At 40.0% G+C, this 26,241-nt stretch overlaps 1 protein-coding gene across 1 annotated transcript; it reads left to right on the forward strand.

Annotated features, from left to right (window-relative positions):
* The first annotated feature begins 216 nt into the window (after positions 1-216).
* On the forward strand, positions 217-25,080 carry dnah10 (dynein axonemal heavy chain 10). The gene is given in 79 exon segments (XM_026342800.1): positions 217-539; positions 751-860; positions 999-1,107; positions 1,193-1,308; positions 1,482-1,698; positions 2,150-2,307; positions 2,433-2,663; positions 2,786-2,976; positions 3,171-3,369; positions 3,466-3,660; positions 4,399-4,569; positions 4,829-5,005; positions 5,126-5,278; positions 5,387-5,553; positions 5,634-5,785; positions 5,897-6,061; positions 6,145-6,352; positions 6,449-6,605; positions 6,718-7,197; positions 7,284-7,442; positions 7,518-7,634; positions 7,743-7,845; positions 7,950-8,128; positions 8,228-8,439; positions 8,611-8,767; positions 8,885-9,118; positions 9,197-9,319; positions 9,459-9,692; positions 9,807-10,030; positions 10,118-10,387; positions 10,475-10,658; positions 10,770-10,904; positions 11,191-11,343; positions 11,504-11,692; positions 11,977-12,123; positions 12,355-12,546; positions 12,694-12,812; positions 12,898-13,056; positions 13,188-13,323; positions 13,409-13,531; positions 13,629-13,760; positions 13,892-14,108; positions 14,296-14,415; positions 14,529-14,674; positions 14,751-14,903; positions 15,007-15,267; positions 15,360-15,532; positions 15,628-15,721; positions 15,899-16,066; positions 16,200-16,388; positions 16,614-16,785; positions 16,882-17,085; positions 17,175-17,255; positions 17,423-17,620; positions 17,735-17,896; positions 18,018-18,192; positions 18,475-18,656; positions 18,775-18,911; positions 18,992-19,209; positions 19,351-19,572; positions 19,677-19,824; positions 19,946-20,017; positions 20,019-20,226; positions 20,335-20,564; positions 20,662-20,935; positions 21,018-21,122; positions 21,223-21,377; positions 21,455-21,609; positions 21,824-22,004; positions 22,128-22,328; positions 22,538-22,747; positions 22,838-22,933; positions 23,023-23,194; positions 23,277-23,408; positions 23,561-23,772; positions 23,856-24,023; positions 24,153-24,333; positions 24,410-24,555; positions 24,657-25,080. Coding segments are annotated over 79 exon segments (13,731 nt in total). The 5' UTR covers positions 217-310; the 3' UTR covers positions 24,804-25,080.
* Positions 25,081-26,241: the final 1,161 nt, after the last annotated feature.

Consider the following 26,241-nt stretch of genomic DNA (forward strand, 5'->3'; position numbering starts at 1 on the left):
CTGTAACAAAGGGTAAAGAGGTGCCTGGCAGTGATGCAGTGATGCAGTGATGCAGTGATGCAGTGATGCAGTGAGCAGGCCGCTGCCTTTCAGTCAAAACTATGGGAACAAACTTCCCCCAAGTCTCTCTCCCTGCGCGAGACGTTTGACGTTGCCAAGGCAACTAGAGCGCCTCACAACACATTGCTAGCTGCTAAAGCTAACTACTGACAACACGGCAATATGACAAAGTTTGTCTTGACGGCAAGTTTGTTGAAAAGAAAGTAGTCAAGTCATTCTCTGAATGTTAACTAGTGACCACTGAAAACAAATGGTTCACGACGACTTACGAGTGGAGTGGATCCGACGGGCGGTATGTGCCGGTTTCAATCTGTCACCTTGTCCCAACTGTTTCGACGAACTACTCAGTCGGAGAGATGGAGAGGAAGAGCAGAAAGTTCTCCGTTTTTTAAATGCTGTCTCTGAGGAAGATTCACCATCCTGTCTCCTGTTTTTCAAAACTATTAGAGAGGAAGAAATTGAAGTTGAAATTCCAGTTGGTAAGTTGGCTGAGGAGGAGGATGGGTTAGCATTTGGGTCACAGAATAACGTTAAAGGCAAATCGTGAATATTAAATTTACTTAATATAACAATGTTGTAAGTATTTATAATCACGCATTCATTGATTAAACATGTTTCCATAGCTTGAGTAACTTGCTGTGTTTTGAATTTTGTTAATATCTGGAAATCCATCACCTTTTATAACCTCAGAAGTGAGAGGAGATGGAGACTCCTCCGATCTTGATGACATGTCCTGGCCTAAAAGTGCAACAGAGATCAGCTCACACTCAAGGAAGACCAAGGAGCCAAGTCCCAGCTATGTGAGATCAAAAAAATTATTTAAGCCATCTTGTCTTAATTACTTTGTAATTGTGAGTGTGTTTGAAAATATTCATCAGTGTATAATTGATGGAGGTGATAGAGACATTAAAAATACTTACACCATTTCTGGTTTTCAGAGGACGGAGGTTCAACTGGTCTATCGCACTGAACTTCATGTGGCTGTAAACGAATACCCAGAGAAATTTTTGAAATCCTGTGTCTTCTACTTTCTGAGGAACGCAAAGGGTGAAATTACTCTTACAGTAAAGTATCTTTAGACCCCTACAGCACATTAAAGCCAGAAATAACCAATTATTTTTTTGTGCTACAGATACCATTGTTGAACCACTGGACATAAATGAGGCCAATATCCTGATGCCAAGGCTGTTTGACATTGGCATGCACAGTGGAGACCCTCTTCGTGTGCTGCAGAACAAGCTTGCCAATGTAAAATGTCAAAACAATTGACAAACAAAAGCAATCAGTCAGTCAGAAACATAACTTTACGTAAAAACATCAGTAGAAGCAGCTAAATTATGAACCATCAGCCACGTGTCTTACAACTTTCATTTTTTTAATAAAATATACAGGAGGCATATTTCTGTTGTCTGTCTTGTCAGGTGTATATACCCCTGCTTACTGCCCACCAAATAAATGTAACTGGTGGAGGTTATCGAGGAGAGGATGTTTCTCCCCAGGAGGCAACTAATGAAGAGGGTGAAGAAACGAGTCAAGCAAAGTCAAGTGAGCAATTCATGGTTCGTGATGAGTTGCTCAACATGACTTACAAATTTCTGGGACTAATCAACACAACCCTCCAGCAACTTCAGATTCAAGGTCTGTTCTAAACCTATTTTTAGGCATATTATTTGTATTACTACTACTGCTACTACCACTATTCATATGTTATTGTTGAACCACTGCATGGCAACATACATTAAAAAGGGTTCATTCTTTCTTCAGTTATATGATGAGCAATCAAATTAAAATTAAATTATCAGCTTTCCCTGTTTCTCCTCTCACTTTCAAAGCTGATTCTCCTGCAAGAAGACTTTTCTCACTATAAAATATTATCTCACTATGTGTGAGCATCAGTTCAGTTTATGCTATAAAAACTGGTAAATGAGAAAAAGCTAGTTTAATACAATATTCATTCCGATATTTTTAACTTTATTTTTATAAAGCAGACAGACAAATAGAATATGGGTCACTGATGCTTATTTTAATGCTTATTTCATAGCATTTCTTAATAAACAGTATAATCTAAATGTCACTGTCATCATTGCAGATGAGATTGTGCTGCACATCCCTGAGCTAGATCTGGAGCCAGAGGTGAATGTGCTGCTTTCTAATCCAAAGATAGTGGAGGAGTTGGAGCAATGTCTGATGAACTGGCAGACTCAGATTACTGTTGTTATTGAGGAGCAGCAAAACAAAAAGCCACAGGTTTGCGAGTTTCCTTATAGTCTAATCCCTGTCAACTTAAAAAGGAATTATTAAACAGAACAAAACATACATTTGTACATATCAATGTCAAACATTTACTTTTTTATCTACTTATTTTTCTGCAGGCTCCTGGCCCTATGGCTGAGATAACTTTTTGGCAGGAGCGTGCATCTGTCTTCAATGCTATGGGTGAACAGCTGAAACAACCTGTGGTAAACAAGATCTTGGAGGTGATGACCAAAGCCGATTCAAGCATAGTTCAGACCCTAGAAGGAACAGTTGCTGAACTTTCTAAATATCGTGCAGAGTCAGATGATAATGCGCGTTATCTCAGGACACTAGAAAGATACTTCATGGTGAGCTGCACTTTTAAAAACTGTGTAAATGCCTAATCTTCTTACATTGATTATTAATAATAGTTTTTAATCAAAATAGTACAGAATTGTTCAGCTTATTTTCACTTCTTTTTTCTAATAAGAATCTGGCTACTGGAGCAAATTTTGGTGTGATCCTGGAGACCATACCCCCTCTGATGACCAGTTTGCAAATTATGTGGATTATCTCTTGCCACTATAACACAAATGAGCGTATGGTCCCGCTAATGGAGCGCATTGCTTGGCAGCTCTGTGAACGTGTGTCTCAAGTAATTGATGTCCACGCATTATTTAAGTATGTATGAATACACTGAAATTCTACATTTGAGTTTCAAATTTTAGACACTTTGAAATTAATTTATTAATTAATTTATTAATTAATTTATATTTTGCAATGTCAGTATCATCCAGTAACCATTCAGAATCATTCATTCAAATAGGTTGTTCTGTAATTTCAGTACAACTAAACAATAATTGTGCCTTGGACAGAGATAAGAGGGAAGTGGCGAAATCCAAGGTGCATGATGCCAAGCAGGTTCTGGACCAGTGGAAGTCCAGCTACTTCAAGGTGCGTGCTGAAATTGAAGAATCGGGACGGGAGCCACGCTGGGAATTTGACCGCAAGAGGCTGTTTGAGATGACTGATTACATGGCTTCTGTCTGCCAGGACCTGTACAATGTTTTGCAGGTCAGCGTATACAGTATGTACTTGATAAATACTGCTGTCTCACTCAATATCTAAATACTTGAATACATTTAAAGCTTGTGTATTTGCATCATGCAGATAATGGAGGAGTTCTATAACATCTTTGGTCCAGAGCTAAAAGCTGTGACTGGTGACCCAAAATGCATTGATGAGATACTGTGCAAAGTAGATGGTCTGGTTTTACCTATTGAAGAAGTTCGCTTTAATCCTTTCAACATCTGTAAGATCAGTAGCTGGAAGATGGTCATGCAAAACTTTGACTCTACAGTTCAGGTGAGTTTAAGAGTTTAAGCAGTTAATGTGTAACGGTGTGTGTTCTATACCAACTTAATTTAATCAAGCATAGTAGTATCAATGTACGAGGGTCATTCAATAAATAAGGTGAATTTTTCGGTATAAGTACTTCTAATACAGATAGACGCTTACTTACTGGGAAGCTTACTTTTCTCTTCAAAGTCCTTGCAATGTCATCCACTGTCACCCTTCTGTCAGACTGAATGAGGTCATTGACTGATTTGATCACCTCAGGAGACCACACTTCTGTAGGTCTCCCAGGCCTGCATTCATCCTCAACACTGCTCCGTCCTTCTTTAAACAATTTAGCCCACTTGTAGACATTTTTTTGGCTGAAACATGTGGCACCATACACAGTTGACATTCTCCTATGAATTTCAACGGGTTTGCACCCTTCAGCAACCAAAAACTTGATAACTGGCCGCTGTTCAATCCTGGAGCATGCTTCTTGGTCGCCCATTTTTGTTAATCGCCAAAACTCTCAAGGTTTTTTTTAATCTGCAAAAGAAATTAAATCCATGTGAAAAAGAAGTAAAACAAAATTTTAAAAAAGTAAGCTTCTATCTGTATTAGAAGTCCTTATACCGAAAAATTCACCTTATTTATTGAATGACCCTCATATTTGTCATTTTGCTACAAGATAGTTGCCTAATTTTAAGAACTGTAATTGCACTGAACCTTATCAAAACTATTCATTTTTTATGTTTGTCTTCACAGGCTATTGAAGGAGAGGCCATCAACTTAATTGATCAGTCTTTTAGGACCCTGCGCTCTTCAACTGCTGCATTCAAAATGCTCCTGAAATTCAAACACATCTGCTCCAGAAAAGCTATCAACAACCATTTGATGAGAAAGTTTAATGACATCCTGGTCCAGTTTTGCAAAGAGGTACTGTACTTTGAGATGAAGTATTGAAATCAAGTGCTGGCTGATATTTGACTTTGCAGTTAAATATATTATTATTTTAAACATTTGTTAGATTAATACAAAGCTTAAACTCTGATACATTAAGGTTTAGTTTAACCAGTTAAAATTGATTAGAAAGACATCAAAGAATGCTTTATGTTGTGTTGCTGCCAGTTTATTAAATTTAGAAATTTGAATAAGGTTAGGTTTTTGGAATACTTAAGTCTTGCCTTTTTTATAGGTGGATATTATAAATGACATTTTCGAGGCAAAGAAGGATAAACCACCGCTAAATAAGAATGAGCCTCCTGTGGCGGGATCCATCAGATGGGTTCGCTCTCTTGTTTACCGTATTAAAAACACCATCCTTCCCTTTCTGGATGTGCCAGAGATAATGGATGGTGAACAGTGCAAAGAGGTGAGATATCTCATTGTTGCACAGCTATATGTGTCAGCATAAATATTCTGTAATTTGTGTATATATCAAAATCAGATGATATTTAAAACCTTTACATGACTTTTGCGGCATCCTTTTCAGGCCAAGGACAAGTATGTGGAGATAGCAATACGGATCCGAGAATATGAGATGAAGAAGTATGAGCAATGGTTGACTGAGACAGAACGCAACTTGCCATTGCTAATGAAAAAACCCCTGTTGGTCACTAATGAAAGCCTACTACAGACAGAACTGGTATGTATATTCTGCTGTTTCCTTACTTGTAAGTGTCACTCAATAATCTGCAAAATACATGCACTCCCAAATTAAAAATGTCTTTGTTTTGGTGTTTTCCTTTTAAAGGATGCTTTACCAGCAGAAGGCAGCTTAAAAAAGGGTGTGCGGTACATTGTCAACTTTGCTCCAGAGATAAAAGAAATAATTTCTGAGACAACCAACCTTGTGTCACTGGGCTATTCTGTGTCTTCTTTGGCTCAAAATGCTGCTCTACAGGAGCACACATTCATTAGGTAAAGGTACTCACCAGTCAAGAACCAAGTCTGCTGATTAATATAATATTTGGTTTGACCTGTTTCAACCTTGGTTTTAGGTATGTTGGTGACTTGAACAATCTTGTCAACTGCTACCACTCTGTGTTGGACAGCCTGAGTGAGGCCCAATTCATGATGCTGGATCAAAAGATCAAAGTAGTCAACAAAGAGATTCAGTTTGGATGCAAAAGACTCAACTGGAATTCCTTGGGTATGGTGCATCTGGATGCTAAAATTTCTGTGTAACATGATTTTATACACAACCTGATGAGATTAATATTGTTTGTAAAATTAAATATGAGTAACGAATCTTTGGTTTTAGGTATCCTTGATTTCATCAACCGAGGCACTCAGGTTGTATCTAAGCTTGAAACAACTGTCAATCAGATTCAAAAGAATGAGAGAGATATCGACTCCAGACTGCAATCTATAGCAATGGCCAACTTACTTAAATTTCCAGTCCCAGAAAAACCGAACGACTTACCAGGTAGAATTAATCAAATATAATTTGGACATAGTAATTATGTTCCAGTGGAGGAATTTCCAGCTTAATTGTGGGTGTTTTTTAAGGTGTCAAGGAGTTCTGTGAACACATTGAACGAGAGCGGGCCAAGACTGTGAATTTGCTGAGTAGGAAGTATGCTGACATTGGACCCCTCATCACTAAGACAGAACATTTGATTATGGAAACCAGCAGTGGCAAAGCCAAATGTATGGCAGACTATTACCAGTACTGGGAACACAAGGTGCTAGACTCCCTTATAAAGATGGTGCTTAGGTAATTACAGTACATAATGCATTAATATTGTAGTAATCGACATGAATGAATAGTCATAATCACAGTTGTTACCTTGTTGCTCACTTTCACATTTAGGAGTATTCAGGCCTTCGACATGGCACTAATGGGAAATACTGCACTTTTCCAAATTGATGCCATCCTTTCTGCTCCTAAGATTGTGCTTCAACCCCAAAGCAATGAGATCTATTGGCTGATCATGCAGTGTATCAGAGACTGTGTAGAGAGCACCAAGGTGGGATCATCCTGCTTTTCTTATGTATAACTGTAGTTTTGCTAATATTAATACAGTATTAATGACACCGTAACACAGATGACTTGACTCTGCCCATATTTTTGCATTTCAGCAATTTGTGCGTTGGATGCGTGGGACCTGTATCGAGTGCCCTCCACAACGTGTGAGTGGCGAAGATGAGTTAGTGACATTTAACTTCTGTAGTGATATATGGCAGCATCCTCAGATAAATGAGAGCGCCATGACAATATCGCAGAACATTAAGCAGCTACTTTATTCGGTGGAACGGTACCTTAACCACTGGAAACGATACCGCCCTCTCTGGGAAAGGAACAAAACTATTGTAAATGAAAAGTTTGCTGCAAGAAAGCCATCCTGTGTCATGTATGATGATAAGCTGCAGTTCCTTGCACGTATCCATCAGGAGGTGATGCTGGAACCTCTCGTTAAGAATGACCACATCATTCATCTAAATCTTGCACCTCTGGCTCACACAGTGCAGGACATTGCTGAGTCCTGGATCAGTTCACTGGGTAGCCTGCTCAACAAGCCTGTCAAAGAAGATCTCTTCAACTTAAGAGATGAACTCATGGTACAGAATGATTCTACACTGGTTTATTAATATATATTCTTTGAGTTATATGTGGCATTTATCTTTGTGTTTATTGTATACAACAGCAACTCTCTACAAAGCTGCGACAGAGCCCTGACTCATTTGATAATTTAAAGTCTGTCCTTGGCACAATTTCAAGCATCAGGGACATGTCTCTAGATGTGGAAATAAGATTCACTGATATCAAGGAAAGATACAGAACGCTGGCCATGTACAAAATCAAGGTAGTGTGTTTTTAAAATTCCCTGGAATGCATAGCATACTTCTTTGCCTTAAACTACTCTGTTTTCTATGTGTAGGTTGAAGAAGAGGAAATAGAGCTGGTGGCCAAAATTGACCAGATGTGGAGTGACCTTTTTGTGGAGTCTAGACAAGTAGATCGAAGTCTGACAGACGTAAAAAAATCATTTACTCAGGTAAAACATTAAATTTATAGAATGTTCTTACACAGAAAACAGAAAGTGCAAATTTTGGAATTATACATTTACAATTGTACTCCTGATCTCCTTTCATTACACTCGAAGATTACAGAGGAGAAGATTGAAGAGTTCAAGCAGGAGTTGTCAGTCTTTGCTGAAAGCTTCAATATGCATGGCCCTGGAGCAGTAGGAGATGATTTAGATAAAGGTACACATGACCCCTCTTTTTGTTATTATACAGTATTTAAAACAATAATATCTAATGATAAATATGAATTATTGTTGGAAGAACTAGTCACTTCTTTTTGGCAGGACTCTCCATCATGGGCTCATATGAGTCAGACCTGGCTAAGATAGTTGCAGGACGACAGGAGCTTGCTAATGCTGAGAAGCTGTTGGACCTACCGGTCACCATGTACCCAGAGGTTATCAGAATGCAGAAGGACATGCAGGGCTTGAGACAGATATATGACATATATAAAGCTCAAAAGGTGAGATTTGGTAGCTGTCAGTTAAAAACTTTGATCTCAAACAAATAGACATATAATTCTACTGAACACATTTTATATTTTTGTACTTGTATCTTTCAGGATGCTAAGGCAGAGTGGTCTCAGACCTTGTGGGTGGATTTAAACATTCAGGTGCTACAGGAGGGAGTTGAGGGTTTCATTAAAAGGTTGAGGCAGCTGCCCAAAGATGTAAGGGCATTGCCAGTGGCCTTTTTTCTTGAAGGGCGTATGAAGGAATTCAAAGAGTCTCTGCCTCTTCTGCTGGACTTAAAAAATGAAGCCCTCAGAGACAGGTTAGTCTGTAATTTGACACCAGAACCTAACTAAAAATGTAACACTTTAACACATCAAAATGACACTTAATAAGGAAGTAGAGGGTGTTGAAAAAGTATGTAGACATGATATACTGTGAATACATCAAATGAAGTACTAAATAAAGATGAATGTGTTTTTATATTTTGCAGACACTGGAAGGAACTGATGGATAGGACTAACACTAGCTTTGAGATGAACCCTGATAGCTTCACGTTGGAGAATATGTTTGCTATGGAGTTGCACAAATATGCAAATGTCATTGGTGACATTGTCACCTCAGCTGTAAAGGAGCTCAGTATTGAAAAGGCAAGCTATCTATTGTGAATGATCTCAATCTGGAATCAGTTATTTTATTTTAACATAGTCATAAATCTCATAAAACATGTTTTACCTGTGTATGAATTTGTGTGTGTGTGCTTTTAGGGAGTAAAAGAGGTAGTGGAGACCTGGGAAAATATGAAGTTTATTGTGCAGCCATATTTTAAAGGCACCCAGGAACGTGGTTATGTTCTGGGTGCAGTGGATGAGATCCTGCTGAATGTGGACAACGATGCCATGAACTTGCAGAGCATGGCAGGCAGCCGTTTTGTTGGACCTTTTCTTGCTACTATACAACAATGGGAAAAAGACCTGTCACTTATCAGTGAGACCATAGAGGTTAGTGAGAGCCAGCAAATCTCCCATTACACTTCAGCTGATCCATAAAACCCCTCCTGAATAATATTTCTTGAACAGGTATGGCTACTGGTACAACGAAAATGGATGTATCTCGAGAGCATATTCATTGGAGGAGACATTCGCTCTCAGTTACCCGAGGAAGCCAAAAAATTCGATAATATTGATAAAAAGTTTAAAGAGGTGAGTTAGGCTGTAGCATCTGATGAAAGGGAATTACTCTGTGTCTGGGTTGGCAGGTCAAATTGCTCTTATGTTTTCTGTCACTTGCATGTAACTTTGGTTCAAAGTGTTTCCAAATGATTAAACTTTTTTTGTGTAGATAATTAGTGACACAGTGAAGGGCCCAAACATTAAGCGATGCTGCCTGATTCCTAACCGGCTAACAGACCTGCAGGCCCTGAGTGATGGTTTAGAGAGGTGTCAGAAGAGTCTTAATGACTACCTGGACTCCAAGAGGAATGCTTTTCCTCGTTTCTTCTTCATCTCTGATGATGAACTGCTTAGCATCTTGGGGAGTAGTGATCCTGCCTGTGTCCAGGAGCACATGATCAAGGTAACAAGGAGGAAGGAAAAGACCTAAGGCATTATATTTGAAAGCACAAATGAGGAGGATTACAAATTGTGTGAATCACTTTGCTTGATATGTTTATTGTCTTTCTTCCACAAGATGTATGACAACATTGCATCTCTGAGGTTTGATGTAGAAAGCAATGGGGAGACAGTAGCTGGAGCTATGGTGTCTGCTGAGGGAGAAGTGATGGAGCTAAGGAAGCCCATCCCAGTAGAGGGGAAAGTGGAGGAGTGGATGACAGGAGTATTACTGGAGATGAGGAGCACTAATAGACTCATCACCAAGGAAGCAATCTTCCACTACTGTGAAGACAGGAGCAGGTGTGTAGATATTTCATGTGCATATGTGATTTTACCAATTTCACTTTAAATGTGTCACATTAGATTTATCCTTCCTGTGTCTCCAAGGGTGGACTGGATGTTGCTGTACCAGGGCATGGTGGTACTGGCTGCAAATCAAGTGTGGTGGACCTGGGAGGTAGAGGATGTCTTTAAAAATGTGAAAAAGGGAGAAAAGCATGCACTAAAGAACTATGCTAAGAAAATGCACCAACAGATTGATGAACTGGTGACACGCATTACACAACCTATGAAAAAAAACGACAGGCGAAAGATCAACACTGTGCTTATCATTGATGTCCATGCAAGAGACATTGTTGACAGCTTTGTACTAAACAGGTAAATGTAAACTATGCCAGATTTTTCTTTATCTGACATAACTACCAGAAAATAAACCAAAAAATAAAAATTTCATTCTATTTCCAGTATAATGGATGCACAAGAGTTTGAGTGGGAAAGCCAGTTAAGATTCTACTGGGTTCGGGAACATGACAACCTATTTGTGCGTCAGTGCAGTGCTTCATTCTCATATGGATATGAATACATGGGGTTGAATGGTCGATTGGTTATAACCCCCCTAACAGACCGCATCTACCTCACCCTCACACAGGTTTGCAAATTTATTTCAACAAAATGTAATAATAAAAATCCCAAGCATACACATGCAAATTGTTTTGTCAGCTTGTTTTGAATGCAAGATGTCTGTGTATTTGTGATGCAGGCCCTCTCCATGTACCTTGGTGGAGCTCCTGCTGGACCTGCTGGTACAGGCAAGACAGAGTCCACCAAAGATCTGGCCAAGGCTTTAGGCCTGCTGTGTGTTGTCACTAACTGTGGTGAGGGCATGGACTACATGGTAAGAAAGCTTCAAGTTAACACTGAAGCAGCTCCTGAATTTATAAAAACAAATGTATTTAGAATAAGATTAGTTGGTACATCACAGTGTATGACGTATTAAAAAAATGCATCCTTACCTCTTGAATAATGCGTAATAATGAGTGTCTGAAATCATCAAGAATGTGTGGATTTGGTATGTTCATGCTCTTCTGTGCAGGTGCTGGATAAATAATAATAATACTACACCACTAAAAACACACAAATACTAGCTTTTTACCTTAAGTTCATTTCTTCTTTGTGCACAGGCTGTGGGAAAGATCTTCTCTGGCCTTGCTCAGTGTGGAGCTTGGGGCTGCTTTGACGAGTTTAATCGTATTGACGCTTCAGTGTTGTCAGTAATCTCCTCCCAAATTCAGACTATCCGCAATGCTCTCATTCTGCATGTTAAAAGGTTTCAAGTAAGTATGTTATGGTTATTCTGAATTAAGATGCCTGAATAGTTTTTTTGTTTTGTTTTTATTTCATAAATATATAAGTTCAGATGATGACTTGTCTTTTAACCTAAACATGGCACACATTATTCCCCCTGAACCATCTCTTTCTCACTATGCATATCAGTTTGAAGGGCAAGAGATCAGCCTGGATGACCGCATGGGCATTTTCATCACCATGAACCCAGGTTATGCTGGACGCACAGAGCTGCCAGAATCAGTAAAAGCTCTCTTCAGGCCTGTGGTTGTCATTGTGCCTGATCTGCAGCAGATTTGTGAAATAATGCTTTTCTCTGAGGGCTTCCTAATGGCCAAGGCGAGGATCCACACACAGACTAAATATTACATAGTCACTATTGAGCAGATGCTTTCATATATATATTAGTGAAGTAATGTATTAGTGTTCTCAAACAGGTAGTATTGATAATACATTCATTTGAACATCATTATATGTATGTATGTAATGTTATTAGTATTTATAATTAGACATTTTTTTATACTAAAAATGTGTAACTCTACTGACTACTGTCTGCTTACCTATGCATCCTATACATTAAGTTCTTAATGAGTATTTTTACACTTCTCCCTTGTTTAATTCAGGTGTTGGCAAAGAAGATGACAGTGCTGTATAAATTGGCCCGTGAGCAGCTGTCCAAGCAGTCTCATTATGACTTTGGACTGCGTGCTCTAAAGTCTGTCCTAGTGATGGCAGGAGAGCTGAAGAGGGGCTCACCAGACCTCAATGAGGTAGAGACCAAAGAACATTTATCATGTGTCACTTTAATACAATGTATAGAAAACATTTTGTTTAAGTTAGTATTGAACTTCGCAATAACTGATAATCCCTCAGGTATACACTGAAGTTCAGTTGCTCAACTGTGCTTCCTGTGTTACAGAAAAAAATGTTGGGAATGTGTTTTTTAGATGAGATTTAATAATAGTATTGTTCCTTGTTTTTTCCATCTTTCCTTTTTTCAGGATGTGGTGTTGATGCGTGCGCTCAGGGACATGAATCTGCCAAAGTTTGTGTTTGAGGATGTGCCTCTTTTCCTCGGGCTGATATCTGACTTGTTTCCTGGCCTGGATTGTCCTCGTGTTCGCTATCCCAACTTCAATGATGCTGTGGAACAGATACTGCAAGAGAACAAATATGTCATACTGCCTAACCAGGTGTCTAGTTTAGGTCTATTTTGAAATACAAACTTTTCTACCCAAATTAAACACTGCTGCTTAGAGACAACTGAGTTTCAGTGGAAAATGTTTAGTTTCAGCATGTGAGGGTTTAGGATTTTTATTTCTTTCTTTCTATAATTTCAGGTGGATAAAGTGGTGCAGATGTATGAGACAATGATGACCAGACACACTACTATGATTGTAGGTCCAACTGGTGGAGGAAAATCAGTGGTGATCAGCACATTATGTCAAGCTCAGACCAAGTCAGTGTCAGTTTACATCACATTTACACCACCTTACTGATCTTTTGTGTGAACAACCTTAGCCTTTATTTTATTTCCTCATCAGATTGGGATTATACACCAAGATGTATCCCCTGAATCCTAAGGCCATGAGTGTTATTGAGCTTTATGGTATTCTGGACCCTGACACTCGAGACTGGACTGATGGGATCTTATCCAACATCTTCCGTGACATCAACAAGCCTACTGACAAACAAGAGCGAAGGTCAAAAAACTTAAAGGAGACATATTATTATTCAGTTTAATAACTTTTATGCCAGAAATGTCAATTCATTTTAAATTAACTGTTGAAAGAATATGTCAATACCACATAAAGGTATGTAGTTTGACACACAGGTACATCCTGTTTGATGGGGATGTGGATGCTCTCTGGGTCGAAAATATGAACTCGGTGATGGATGATAATAAACTCCTCACTCTAGCCAATGGAGAACGGATCCGTTTACAGAGTCACTGTGCCCTACTGTTCGAGGTTTGTCTCCATGTGAAGGATTGTAGTCAGCTAAACACATATTGCAACTTTTACTGCATATTCTAATAAAACTTAACTGTCACAGGTTGGAGATCTACAGTATGCCTCCCCTGCTACTGTTTCACGCTGTGGTATGGTTTTCGTTGACCCCAAAAACCTGCGATACACCCCTTACTGGCAGAGATGGGTGAACAATAGACCTGACACGGTAAAAGAAAAAATCCAACTTTTACACAATGTAGTAATTGTATTTGTATATAATTCGATTATATCTCAACACTGCCTCAACACTTATTTTTTAACAGGAACAAAAAGTGCTCAACAAACTGTTTGATAAATATGTGCACAGCTCTATTGACATGATTGTTGAGGGGATTGTTGATGGCAAACAGGGCCAAAAACTTAAAACGGTTGTCCCTCAGACAGATCTGAACATGGTACGTTAACTTTGTTTTGCACACATGTACTCTATTGCCTGTACTGTTGTATTTCTGCATGGAGAAATGAATGAAGATTAGTCTACTCCCATATTCAGACTACTTAATTGTGCATGCGTTTGTCTGTTCAGGTGACTCAGCTGTGTTTGACACTGGATGCACTTCTTGAGAGAGAGATCAGCGGTGCTGATGTCATGGAGTGTTACTTCCTAGAGGCGCTGTACTGTTCACTAGGGGCTACACTGTTGGACAGTGGCAGGATCAAATTTGATGAGTTCATCAAAAGGCTGTCTTGCTTAAACACAGTGCATGATGAGAAAGCCCTGGCAGGACCTGGTGAAATTCCAGGTAACAAGCAAGAATTTGTTATATATTATACCATATATTTTTTCAAAACAGTTTTATAAAGCACAGGATTTTGAGACAAATTGCTTCATTGTGTTACATTGAATAAATCATGATGAAAAGACTATTTATTAGTCTTTTCATCATTTCCTACCTTATTATTGATAACAAAGTTTCTGCATCCATACAGGATACCTCCCAACTCTGTATGATTTCCATTTTGATGGAACTCAAGAAAAATGGGTTCCCTGGAGTTCCCTAGTTACCAAATACATCCACAATCCTGAAATGAAGTTTGCTGATATTCTAGGTAAAGGTTGATTCTGTAAAGCAAAAAAATCAAGCATACATATGTATTGATTAAAATTTTTTTGTCATCCCAGTGTCCCTCTTTGACTTTGATTTCCTCATCCTTTGCTGTAGTACCAACTATTGACACCACAAGAACCAACTGGATCCTGGAACAGATGGTGAAGATTAACAGGCCAGTGCTATTGGTTGGAGAGTCTGGCACTTCCAAAACTGCAACCATTCATAACTTCCTGAAGAGCCTCAATACAGATACAACAGTGAGTTTACCATCTAACCGTATTGTCCAACATTTTGCCATTTTAGCTAAAATAATTTCTTCTCTTCTGTTTCTAGATTACTCTGATCATCAACTTCTCATCCAGAACCACTTCAATGGACCTTCAGAGGAACCTGGAGGCCAGTGTGGAGAAAAGGACCAAAGAGATCTATGGGCCTCCTATGGGAAAGAGGCTACTGGTCTTTATGGATGACATGAACATGCCAAAGGTACCTGATGCAACCTCTGAACCAAGTGTCTTATCTCCTTTACTCTGGAAATGGCAGCTTTTGTATGTTCAACATTATTGTAATATACTGTATACACTTCCAGGTGGATAGTTACGGCACACAACAACCTATTGCACTTCTAAAGCTGTTGTTAGACAGAGGAGGCCTATATGACAGAGCAAAGGAGCTTAACTACAAAAACCTAAAAGATCTTGGCTTTATGGCTGCGATGGGGAAGGCAGGAGGTGGGAGAAATGAGGTGGATCCCCGATTCACTTCACTATTCAGTGTCTTCAGCATCCCCTTCCCTTCACTGGAGTCCCTCCATCTTATCTATGCCTCCATTCTAAAAGGCCACACCAGAGTTAGTATTTATTTGTCACATAAATTGCATACATTTGCAAATGTTAATGATTCATATTGCTCAGAGTTAATAAATATGATGAACTATTTTAGCTATTTGAAGATGCCATACAGAAGATTTGTGATAAAGTCACCTTCTGCACTTTGGGGCTGTACAACACCATCATCAAAGAAATGCCACCCACTCCCTCCAAGTTTCACTATATCTTCAATCTAAGAGATCTGTCGAGAGTCTACAATGGACTGATCCTCACCAAACCTGACAGGTTTGAACCAGCACATTCCCAACATATTTACAAATATGTTGCAGGTAGAAGTGTGTTTTTTAATCTCTTTGTTTTACCTGATGTCTCCCTACCAGGTTTTTGACTGTCACCCAATTTGTGCGTGTCTGGAGAAATGAGTGCCTGAGAATCTTCCATGACAGACTCATTGATGAAACTGACAAAGCCCTGGTAATAATTATTAATAATAATAGTAGAGAGTCACTCTTTATTCTTATGTGTATTGACTACTGGGACAAGTACAACATGATATTGTTTAGTAATTGTGTTCAAATTTACTGTATACCAAATGGTTTTGTGGCGTTTTTGCCGTTTTTAAATGAACCCAATTCGTTTTTTTGCCTTTAGGTCCAAGGCCACATAAGGAACTTGACAGAAGAGCATTTCAAATCAGACATGGAGGCAGTTATGAGGGACCCCATTCTTTTTGGAGACTACAGGACAGCCCTCAGTGAGACTGAACCAAGGGTCTATGAAGACATACAGGATTATGATGCTTCAAAAGCCTTGTTTCAGGTATTGTCAAGTTATTATGTGGGCTTTAAATGATGGCCTCAGTCTAATGCTGTATATGACAAACATATATTCATTTATATTCTGTACTTAAAAATACTGAACTATATTAAGTATATTATTTTGCATTCTGCAGGAGATTTTAGAGGAATATAATGAGAACATGTCGAGGATGAACCTAGTACTGTTTGATGATGCTCTGGAACATCTGACCCGGCTGCACCGCATTATCCGTATTGATCGAGGCCATGCATTGCTTGTTGGGGTGGGAGGCTCCGGCAAGCAGTCGCTCACAAAGCTTGCTGCCTTCACTGCTGACTGTGAGGTTGTAAAAAACACTTGTTCCAAACAAATGCTTTAATTTCTCAGGCTTATGTAAAAAGCTAATATGCAAACAATTATAAACAATTAAATGTGTTATGTCAAGTAGGGGGAAATGTGTACACAAGATGCTACATTTAATACCATTAGGATATCATGTCTTGAATTTGAATATTTTTTTATCAGTACATTAATCTTTTAGTCTGGTAATGGAATGTGTCTTTCCCAGGTATTTGTTGTAACATTAAGCAGAGGTTACAATGAATCAAATTTCCGTGATGACCTAAAAACACTGTATATGAAGCTTGGCATTGAAAATAAGAAGACAGTGTTCCTCTTTACTGATGCCCATGTTGCTGAGGAAGGTTTCTTGGAACTCATTAACAACATGCTCACCTCAGGTTGGAAATCAGGCTGCAAGCTCTGAGCTCACACCACATTTGTCTTTCTAAAAAAGCTACAGAAGTAGTTCTCTGATCATGCTCCCTTTCTTGTAGGTATTGTTCCTGCCTTGTTCCCCGATGATGAGAAGGAGTCCATCCTCAACCAGCTTCGTGATGAGGCTCTTAAAATGGGAGCAGGTCCTTCTAAAGAGAGTGTGTGGCAGTACTTTGTCAACAAGAGTGCCAACAATCTACACATTGTTTTAGGCATGTCTCCAGTGGGAGACACCCTGAGGACACGCTGCAGGAACTTCCCAGGTGAAATACACTGTCAGGCTTTAGTTTTTTTAAGGCTTAAGTTTAATATCATTTTTGATTTTGTTTTGCTAAGTGTTTGTTTTTCTCAGGACTGATGAACAACACTGTGATAGACTGGTTCCTGCCATGGCCTCCACAGGCATTACTTGCAGTGGCTCAGTCTTTCCTTGGTGTGTAATACATTTCATATTCGTTAAGGAGGCATTTGTTTTCAGATAGTTATTTAAGGGTGTTCATTACTTTATTTAGCTGTAATGAAACCAGGAATATTATCTCTACATCTAGCTAATGTTTTAGGAATTGAAAGTTTTGTTTGTTTATTTTTTTCTTCTGAAAGGTGAAAATCCAATGATTCCTGAGGCACACTCTGCTGAAGTAATAGCTCATGTATGCATGGTCCATAGCTCTGTGGATGAATACAGCAAGCTATTCCAACAGAAACTCAGACGTAGTAACTTTGTTACACCAAAGAACTACTTAGACTTCATTAATACCTATTCTAACCTCTTGGAGGAAAAGGACCAATTTATCCTAGGTGAGAACATGTTACAAAACCCAGTGCTTCTACCACACAGCTTCTGTGAATTAACAGGTTTGTAAAAATTTGAGAGTTGACATTACTTTGTTAGTGTGTTGTTTCCTGTTCCAGCTCAGTGTAAACGTCTGGAAGGAGGTTTAGATAAACTGAAGGAAGCCAGTGAACAGCTGGCTGAGCTGAACGTCAAGCTAGCAGAGCAGAAGGTGGTCCTTGCTGAAAAGTCCAAAGCTTGCGAGGCCCTGTTGGATGAGATTGCCACTAACACAACTGTAGGTCAGTATGCATCCACATCTCTTAATTTAGGGTTCAAATAAACAACTACACAAGTGTTCTGTAGGCTTCTTAAAGTCAGCACAGCTGACACAAACTGCATATCACAACCCTTTTCTTTTAGCTGAGGAGAAGAAGGCCCTGGCAGAAGAAAAAGCAAAAGAGATTGAAGAGCAGAACAAAGTGATTGCTGTTGAGAAAAAAGAAGCAGAAAGTTCCTTGGCTGAGGCTCTGCCAGCATTAGAGGCAGCCCGCAATGCCCTGCAAGACCTGGAAAAATCTGATGTCACAGAGATCCGGTAAATCTGACTAACTAGGAGCGTCATTTCATTCTGTTGTTGAAGAAGCTAGCATTCTGTATTCATCAGGATGAATGAAGAGATAGACAATACCATACTAAACAAAGACAGATAGACCAATACTAAATCTCTGTATCGAAAAACGAATGACAACCCAAAAGGTACTCTATAGGATGTTGTTAATATTTTAGAATGTCTACTTTTAAATTATGCAACTGACTCGAGCTTAACCTGTTTATCTAACCTTTTCCTGCCTTTTTTCCTCTGTCTGCCATTGTGCAGATCCTTTGCAAAGCCACCTAAACAGGTGCAGGTGGTTTGTGAGTGCATCTTGGTGCTACGTGGCTACAAGGAGATCAGTTGGCAGTCAGCCAAAGGGATGATGTCTGAGGCCAACTTCCTGCGTTCACTGATGGAGATGGACTGTGATTCCATAAATAACAACCAGGTCAGGACTGTCAGAGGTAAGTCAGCTTGATGATCGGTGGAAATCCATAAAAATAATTATACCCGTGTATCAAATAGTGACATTTACATTTCTCACGTGTGCTTCAGTTGTTTTCTTTTCTCTCCCCTGGCTAGGCTTCCTAAAGAATTTGCAGACAAGCTTTGAAGAGATGCAGGCCATCAGTAAAGCTGGGTCAGGAATGCTCAAGTATGTTGAGGCTATCATGGGTTATTGTGACGTTGCCAGGGAGATAAAACCCAAGAGAGAGAAGGTAATGTAGGGTTTGTGTTCTATGACATGATGGCTCTACAAGAAGAAACCCAGATAAAACTGCCATATTTTTTATTTTAGGTCGCACGTCTAGAGAAGAACTTCTTTCAGAGTAAACGGGAGCTGGAGCGCATTCAGAGTGAGCTTAGTAATATCCAGAGAGAGTTGCAGGCTCTTGGAGAGAAGTACCAATCAGCTATCGAGGAGAAACACCTGCTACAGGAGGAGGCTGAGCTCATGGAGAGGAGACTTATAGCTGCTGACAAACTCATCTCTGGCCTGAGTTCTGAGAATGAGCGGTGAGGCTGTAAGGGTTGGTTGGAGAATACCAACCAAACCTGCTAATATTTTCTTAAATGTTTTTTGTAATCTCATTTTTTATGCTTTTGCGTCTCTACCTATTGCTCTACTATTGCCTCTTTTCAACTCTCCCTACACAGGTGGACACAAGATTTAGAGGAGTTGAAGCAGCGACGGGTGCGTCTCTTGGGTGACTGCCTTATCTCTGCAGCTTTCCTGAGCTATGAAGGGGCCTTCAGCTGGGACTTCAGGAATGTAATGGTATACCAAGTATGGGTTAAGAATGTGCAAGAGAGAGGGATCCCCTTAAGCCACCCTTTCAAAGTGGAAAACCTTCTTACTGATGAAGTAGAAATCAGCAGGTGAGAAGTGTGTGCTCACGGCAAATAACTAATTACTGACTACAAGGATTATTAGGTTAGTTATCTTAGTTAGTGTGTCAAATAAACACTGTGTGATAATACAGGTGGGGCTCAGAAGGCTTGCCTCCAGATGAGCTGTCAGTACAGAATGGAATCCTCACAACCAGAGGGAGCCGATTTCCATTGTGTATTGACCCTCAACAGCAAGCCCTCAACTGGATTAAGAAGAAGGAAGAAAATAATAACCTCAAGGTACAAAGCCTTTCATACTAGAGGTTTATCATTACTACTCACATTTCCCAGACATGACAGATACATCAGACATCTACCCAGCAGCAAATGACATACAGTCTGATCATCTTTTTTTCCCCAGATCTCATCTTTCAATGATCCAGACTTCCTGAAGCAACTAGAGATGGCCATCAAATATGGCTTTCCTTTCCTTTTTCCAAGATGTTGATGAGTACATAGACCCTGTAATTGATAATGTCCTGGAAAAGAATGTAAAAGGAGCGGAGGGCAGACAGGTTATCATGCTGGGTGACAAAGAGGTGGACTATGATCCAAACTTTAAACTATATCTCAATACCAAACTGGCTAATCCAAAATATTCTCCATCTGTTTTTGGAAAAGCCATGGTCATTAACTATACTGGTAAGATACTTTGAACTGGAACTATAGTTTGCATCTGTGACATTTTAACAGCATGTAATAAATAATTTCTCCGTTCCTGTCCATGCATTGTATGTATGTGACATTTAGTGACGCTTAAGGGTCTAGAAGACCAGCTGCTGAGTGTTATCATGGGCTTTGAAAAGAAAGAGTTGGAGGAGCAGCGTGAACATTTGATCCAAGAGACAAGCAACAACAAGAAGCTACTAAAGAACCTTGGGGACTCTCTGCTCAGAGAGCTGGCCACATCTACAGGCAACATGTTGGATAACACAGAGCTGGTTCACACATTGGAGGAAACAAAGTTGAAAGCCAGTGAGGTCAGTTTGCATACAGCAAGTGTCAGTGAACCCATGGAATAGTTTCACTGTAGTAATAAATCCTAGTGTTTTCCTTTTTTCATGTTGTCATCATCAGGTATTTGAGAAACTAAAGTTGGCTGAAAAGACATCTATGGACATTGATAAACTCAGAGATGGCTACCGACCTGCAGCCAAACGAGGTGCTATTCTGTTCTTTGTACTGACAGAAATGGCTCTAGTAAACAGCATGTATCAGTACTCTCTAACCTCCTACCTGGAAGTGTTTGACCTTTCACTGCGCAAATCCCTGCCTGACTCTGTCCTGCACCAAAGACTGAAGAACATCATGAACACTCTGACGTACAGTGTTTATAACTATGGCTGCACAGGTAAAAATTGAATATGTTGAAAACAACTGTATTTATGTTTAGTTTGTTGATTTTAGGGTCTTAACTGATTGTATATCCCCAGGTCTGTTTGAGAGACACAAGCTGCTCTTTTCCTTTAACATGACCATCAAGATTGAGCAGGCAGAAGGGAGGGCGCCTCAGGAAGAGCTGGAGTTCTTCATCAAAGGTGAGATATTCAGAGAAGTTTAACTCCTCTAAAACACTGAAGTATATTAAATGTGTATGGGCACAGTGTTAAAAGCTAATTCTCATGTTCATGTGCAAAGGTAATCTATCTTTGGAAAAAAGCAAGCGTAAAAAACCTGGTGACTGGCTTTCAGACCAGGGCTGGGAGGACATAGTGAAACTTGCAGAACTCTTCCCTGAACCGTTTGGCTCCCTGCCTGATGATGTGGAGAAAAATTCCACTGACTGGAAGTCTGTAAGTGACCTCAGTGACAGGAATTACTGTATGCATATTACTTAATTGATTGAGAGTTTAACCCTCTTTTTTATCAGTGGTATGACTTAGATGAACTGGAACAGGCTCCCTTCCCCATGAAATACAAGGAGAACCTGTCAGCCTTTCAGAAACTGCTGTTGCTGCGCTGCTTCCGTGTTGATAGAGTCTACAGAGCTGTGACTGAATATGTCACTGTCACCATGGGCGAGAAGTGAGATATTCTCTATATGTGCTCTATATAGTGTATGTAAAGTGTTTCTACTGTACAATAGATAGAGAACGAGTTTTTTGGAGTCCTTTTCCTTTCTTTTGAGCACAAAGCTGCTTTAAGAAGCAAAACAAAAAATGAATTTCCTTCTTAATAAAGTTCTTTGAGTAATGCAACTTAAATGTCTAGTCACATGTTTTCTTGTATTTGTACTCAGATATGTACAGCCCCCTGTGATCAGCATAGATGCAATTTATGAGCAGAGCACACCTTCCTCCCCCATTGTCTTCATCCTGAGCCCTGGCTCTGACCCAGCCAGTGACCTCATGAAACTTGCAGAGAAGTCAGGCTTTGGTGGCAAGTTCAAGTTCCTTGCTATGGGCCAAGGACAAGAGAAGGTACTGATTTTCCATATCACAGACATTAAGCTTTAGGTGATATGACTATAGTTAGTATATAGACTAAGTAATTACAAAACAGTGAAGAAGATGAGTGTAATAATATTTGTATTTTTGATAAAGTTGGCACTGCAGTTGCTGGAGATGGCGGTCTCCCGTGGTCAGTGGTTGATGTTACAGAACTGTCACCTGCTGGTGAAGTGGCTAAAGGAGCTGGAGAAGTCCTTAGAGAGAATCACCAAACCCAACCCCAACTTCCGTTTGTGGGTCACCACCAACCCCATTAAGAATTTCCCTATTGGCATCCTGCAAAAGTCTCTAAAGGTGGAACATGTTTCATCTGTAATTTGAGCAGCGTTCTCTTTAAATTGTTTGTAGAGGATAACCTTGTAATTTAGACCATGTCTTATCTTATTGTCATATGGCTTGTTAAAACTTTGTTACTGAAAAACTACAACAATACTTTTAAAAATATCATTGTCATCACGATAATTATTTTGAAGTTGTCATTATGGTTTTATTATTCTGTACAGGTGGTGACTGAACCCCCCAATGGTCTCAAGCTCAACATGAGAGCCACATACTCTAAAATCTCCCATGACACCTTGACTGCTTGTCCACATCCTGCTTTCCGCAGCCTGGTATATGTGCTGGCCTTCTTCCATGCAGTAGTGCAAGAGAGACGCAAATATGGGAAGATAGGTTGGAATGTCCCCTATGACTTCAACGAGTCTGACTTCTTTGTAAGTGGCACAGGAGTAATATCTCTGTGTTAAATCAGTTATATTTTATCTATTTTTCTTTGCTTTAAACTATATAACCAAACTTCACAGGTGTGTATGGAGATCCTGAATACCTACTTGACCAAAGCTCACAAACAGGGAGACAGCAATATTCCCTGGGGAAGTCTCAGATATCTTATTGGGGAGGTTAGGCTAAATTCATAGTGTTTTAATAAACTAAAGTATCTATTCTGTCAACTGACTCTTGTTTAAAATGAATATTTAATGTTTTGCAGGTGATGTATGGTGGTCGAGCCATAGACAGCTTTGACCGCAGGATCCTGACTGTCTACATGGAAGAATACTTTGGAGACTTCCTCTTTTACACCTTTCGGTGCTTCTACTTCTTCAGTAACAAGGATGTAGATTACAAGATTCCTCCTAACGGGCCCAAGAAAATATATGTTGGTCCGTACTTCACAGTGTCTTAATGTAAGAAAAATAAATTATCTGCCATGGCACACTAACTTTACAGTGTTATGTGTTACAGATGAGATTGAGAAAATGCCGCTGGCAAACACACCAGAGGTAATGGGCCTCCATTCTAATGCAGGCATAGGATATTACACACAGGCAGCTAAAGACATGTGGACTCATCTAATAGACCTGCAGCCTCAGACAGGTATGGTTTAGCATTTCCATCTCTTTAAAGATATGAAACCTCACCTTCATATTCACTTCACCTCTAGGAGTAATAACTCTTTTTCAGAAGTAGCCAATACACTGTTAAGTGTTTCCTCTCCTATAGCCTTCACACACACTCTTATGCCTCAGGTGAATCTGGTGGAAGCATCAGTAGGGATGAATACATCAGCCAGGTGGCACAGGACATTCAGAACAAGCTGCCCAAGTTATTCGACATGGATGTGATCCGTAAAAAGTTTGGGATGGACATTTCTCCAACTTCAGTGGTGCTGCTACAAGAGCTAGAACGCTTCAATAAACTAGTGGTCCGTATGCAGCGTTCTCTGGCTGAGCTGCAGAGGGTGAGGAATAGTAGTACACATCAAGGTACTGGGAAAATAAACAGAGAGGTTTAGATTTGTTCTGATTCTATTGTGTCTCTTAGGCCTTGGCTGGTGAAGTCGGTATGAGCAGCGAGTTGGATGAGGTTGCTTGGGCACTTTTCAATGGTCACATTCCTGCCATTTGGAAAAAGTTGGCACCTGACACTCTTAAGTCCCTCGGCAACTGGATGAGTCATTTCAAGAGGCGTTATGAACAGTATAGCTGCTGGGTGAGGACAGACACACAGTATCACAGAATACCACTTTTATGTAGGCTCTTATTTTATTCTGGCATAACACAACTGTTAACAAGCAACCTGAGTACATGTGCTACGTCTTGTGTATCTTGTGTCCAACAGGTGGACGAGGGAGAGCCAAAGGTTATGTGGTTATCAGGTCTCCACATCCCTGAGTCCTACCTCACTGCTCTGGTTCAAGCTGCATGCAGAAAAAATGGTTGGCCCCTGGATCGTTCCACACTGTACACACAGGTGACCCAGTACCACAGTGAAGAAGAAGTCAGTGACAGACCTGGACAGGGTAATGACACGAAACTCCCCTTGTGCAGCATGATTTGTGATGAGTTATAAAGACTCACTGTGTTTTTTTTCTTCAGGCTGCTATGTGTCTGGCCTGTATCTGGAGGGAGCAGACTGGGATGTGGAGAAGGGCTGCCTAGTGAGGAGTAAACCAAAGGTTTTGGTTGTTGAACTGCCCATTCTCAAAGTTATCCCCACTGAAGCACACCGCCTCCGGCTGCAGGTGTGAACCACAGGCACCACAAAAGTTCTGCACCAGACTTTAGGTCACTGTTTTCATTGTTTCTCCTAACTCGTGTGTATTTTTGTGTGTTTGTACCACAGAATACACTGCGGACACCAGTGTACACAACATCCTTGAGAAGAAATGCAATGGGTGTGGGCTTGGTGTTTGAGGCAGATCTGTTCACCACTATGCACTACTCCCACTGGGTGCTCCAGGGGGTCTGTTTATGCCTGAATGCTGACTAAAGACAGCCATCTGCCACACATATATGGTTAGCTCATACAGTCTGTTCCAACGTGTTAATTAATACCTGATGTCTACTTTCTGACTTTTCTTGACTGTCAAATACAAATAAGAAGAAACTGATAGACTCATTGGGTTTTCTTAAATCAATAGTTTTCAATATTTTCTCACTAGATGGCAGCAGTTAACAGTGCTGTGCTTCTCACTCTGGACAGTAGCTCCAAGAATTTCTCTTTGCAGCAGCAGTGTCAGTAGGCTAAAGTGGGTCAGGATCTTTCCAACCTCAAGATCAACTTCTGTTAATTAATAAATAAATGTTTATAATTCAGTCGAGTCATTTTTCTCTTTCTTAAATAAAATATCTCAGTATTCAGTCCGTTCCTGAGACAGTAGAGGCTGAATATATCTGCTGAGTTTGTAAGGGGAACAGCTGCTGGTGGAAAATGTAACAATGACCAAAGGTTGATAAAGTTTTACACTTTACCCAAGTAACTTTTTAGCTTTTCTCAGCAGTATGGGTAGCTGTGCACGCTTTATTTTAACAGTTGAGAAAAGTGGCTGCTGAGGCCACCATGCCAAAGCAGGTGAAGTTTACTCCAAGAATCAGACACCCCGAGGTTCTGGCAGCTGGTGGGGCAGTGAGGTCAGAGAAACAGAATAAAACCACAACAGTTCTGAAGCGAAACACGTGCAGCATTCATCATGTAGCCTCAGTTGTGAAGGTGCAGCTGTAATAAATACAATATTGGATATGTTAGTTAGACTAAAGATGGAATTCATCATAACCCAAACAACCAACAGCATGAAAGTCTGCTACATTAAGTTGGATCTCTCTCCTTAAAAGTCTCTTCCCTCATGTGAGATCATTGTCATGCTACTCATTGTGTTGCCTGCAGTAAAAAGCCCCTTCTGAATGGCTGAGGATAACAGGCTGCCTCTTCTCAGGACATGTTTACGACCAAACACAGGAGGGGAGGTATTTTGTTCCTGTGTTTAACAGAGGGAGAGAATGGTGTGTTGTTTAATGAACCTGCAGTTCATTTGAGTGAGTAGATTCTCAGTAAATGCTCATCCTCACAGACAATAGCTAATACTGCTCATTCTGTTTGCATAGTAAAGAGGAAGGAAATTATGGAAGCAGGAGAGTAACTACTCACAAAATGAGAGATAAGAAAAAAAGGCCTCTCAATAGAACAGAGCCATGTGTCTCTCCTCAGAGGTCAAAATTATTTTCAGCTGTCCGTGACTGGAGGGATTTACAATAACCCTAAATTCCGCCTTTGCGCCACTGCCTCCGTCGAGTGGCCTTGTAAAATGCCAAAGGTGCCCTGAAACAAAAAACTCACATCATTTTATAACACCCATCGCTCTAATTCCAAACTGTTTCCATTTGTTGTGATAAGGAGTATGTGGAGGTCCACTCATCTGTTTGCTGTTTTC

Source organism: Anabas testudineus, chromosome 9, assembly GCF_900324465.2.
Source record: "Anabas testudineus chromosome 9, fAnaTes1.2, whole genome shotgun sequence".
In the NCBI taxonomy this organism is placed as follows: domain Eukaryota; kingdom Metazoa; phylum Chordata; class Actinopteri; order Anabantiformes; family Anabantidae; genus Anabas; species Anabas testudineus.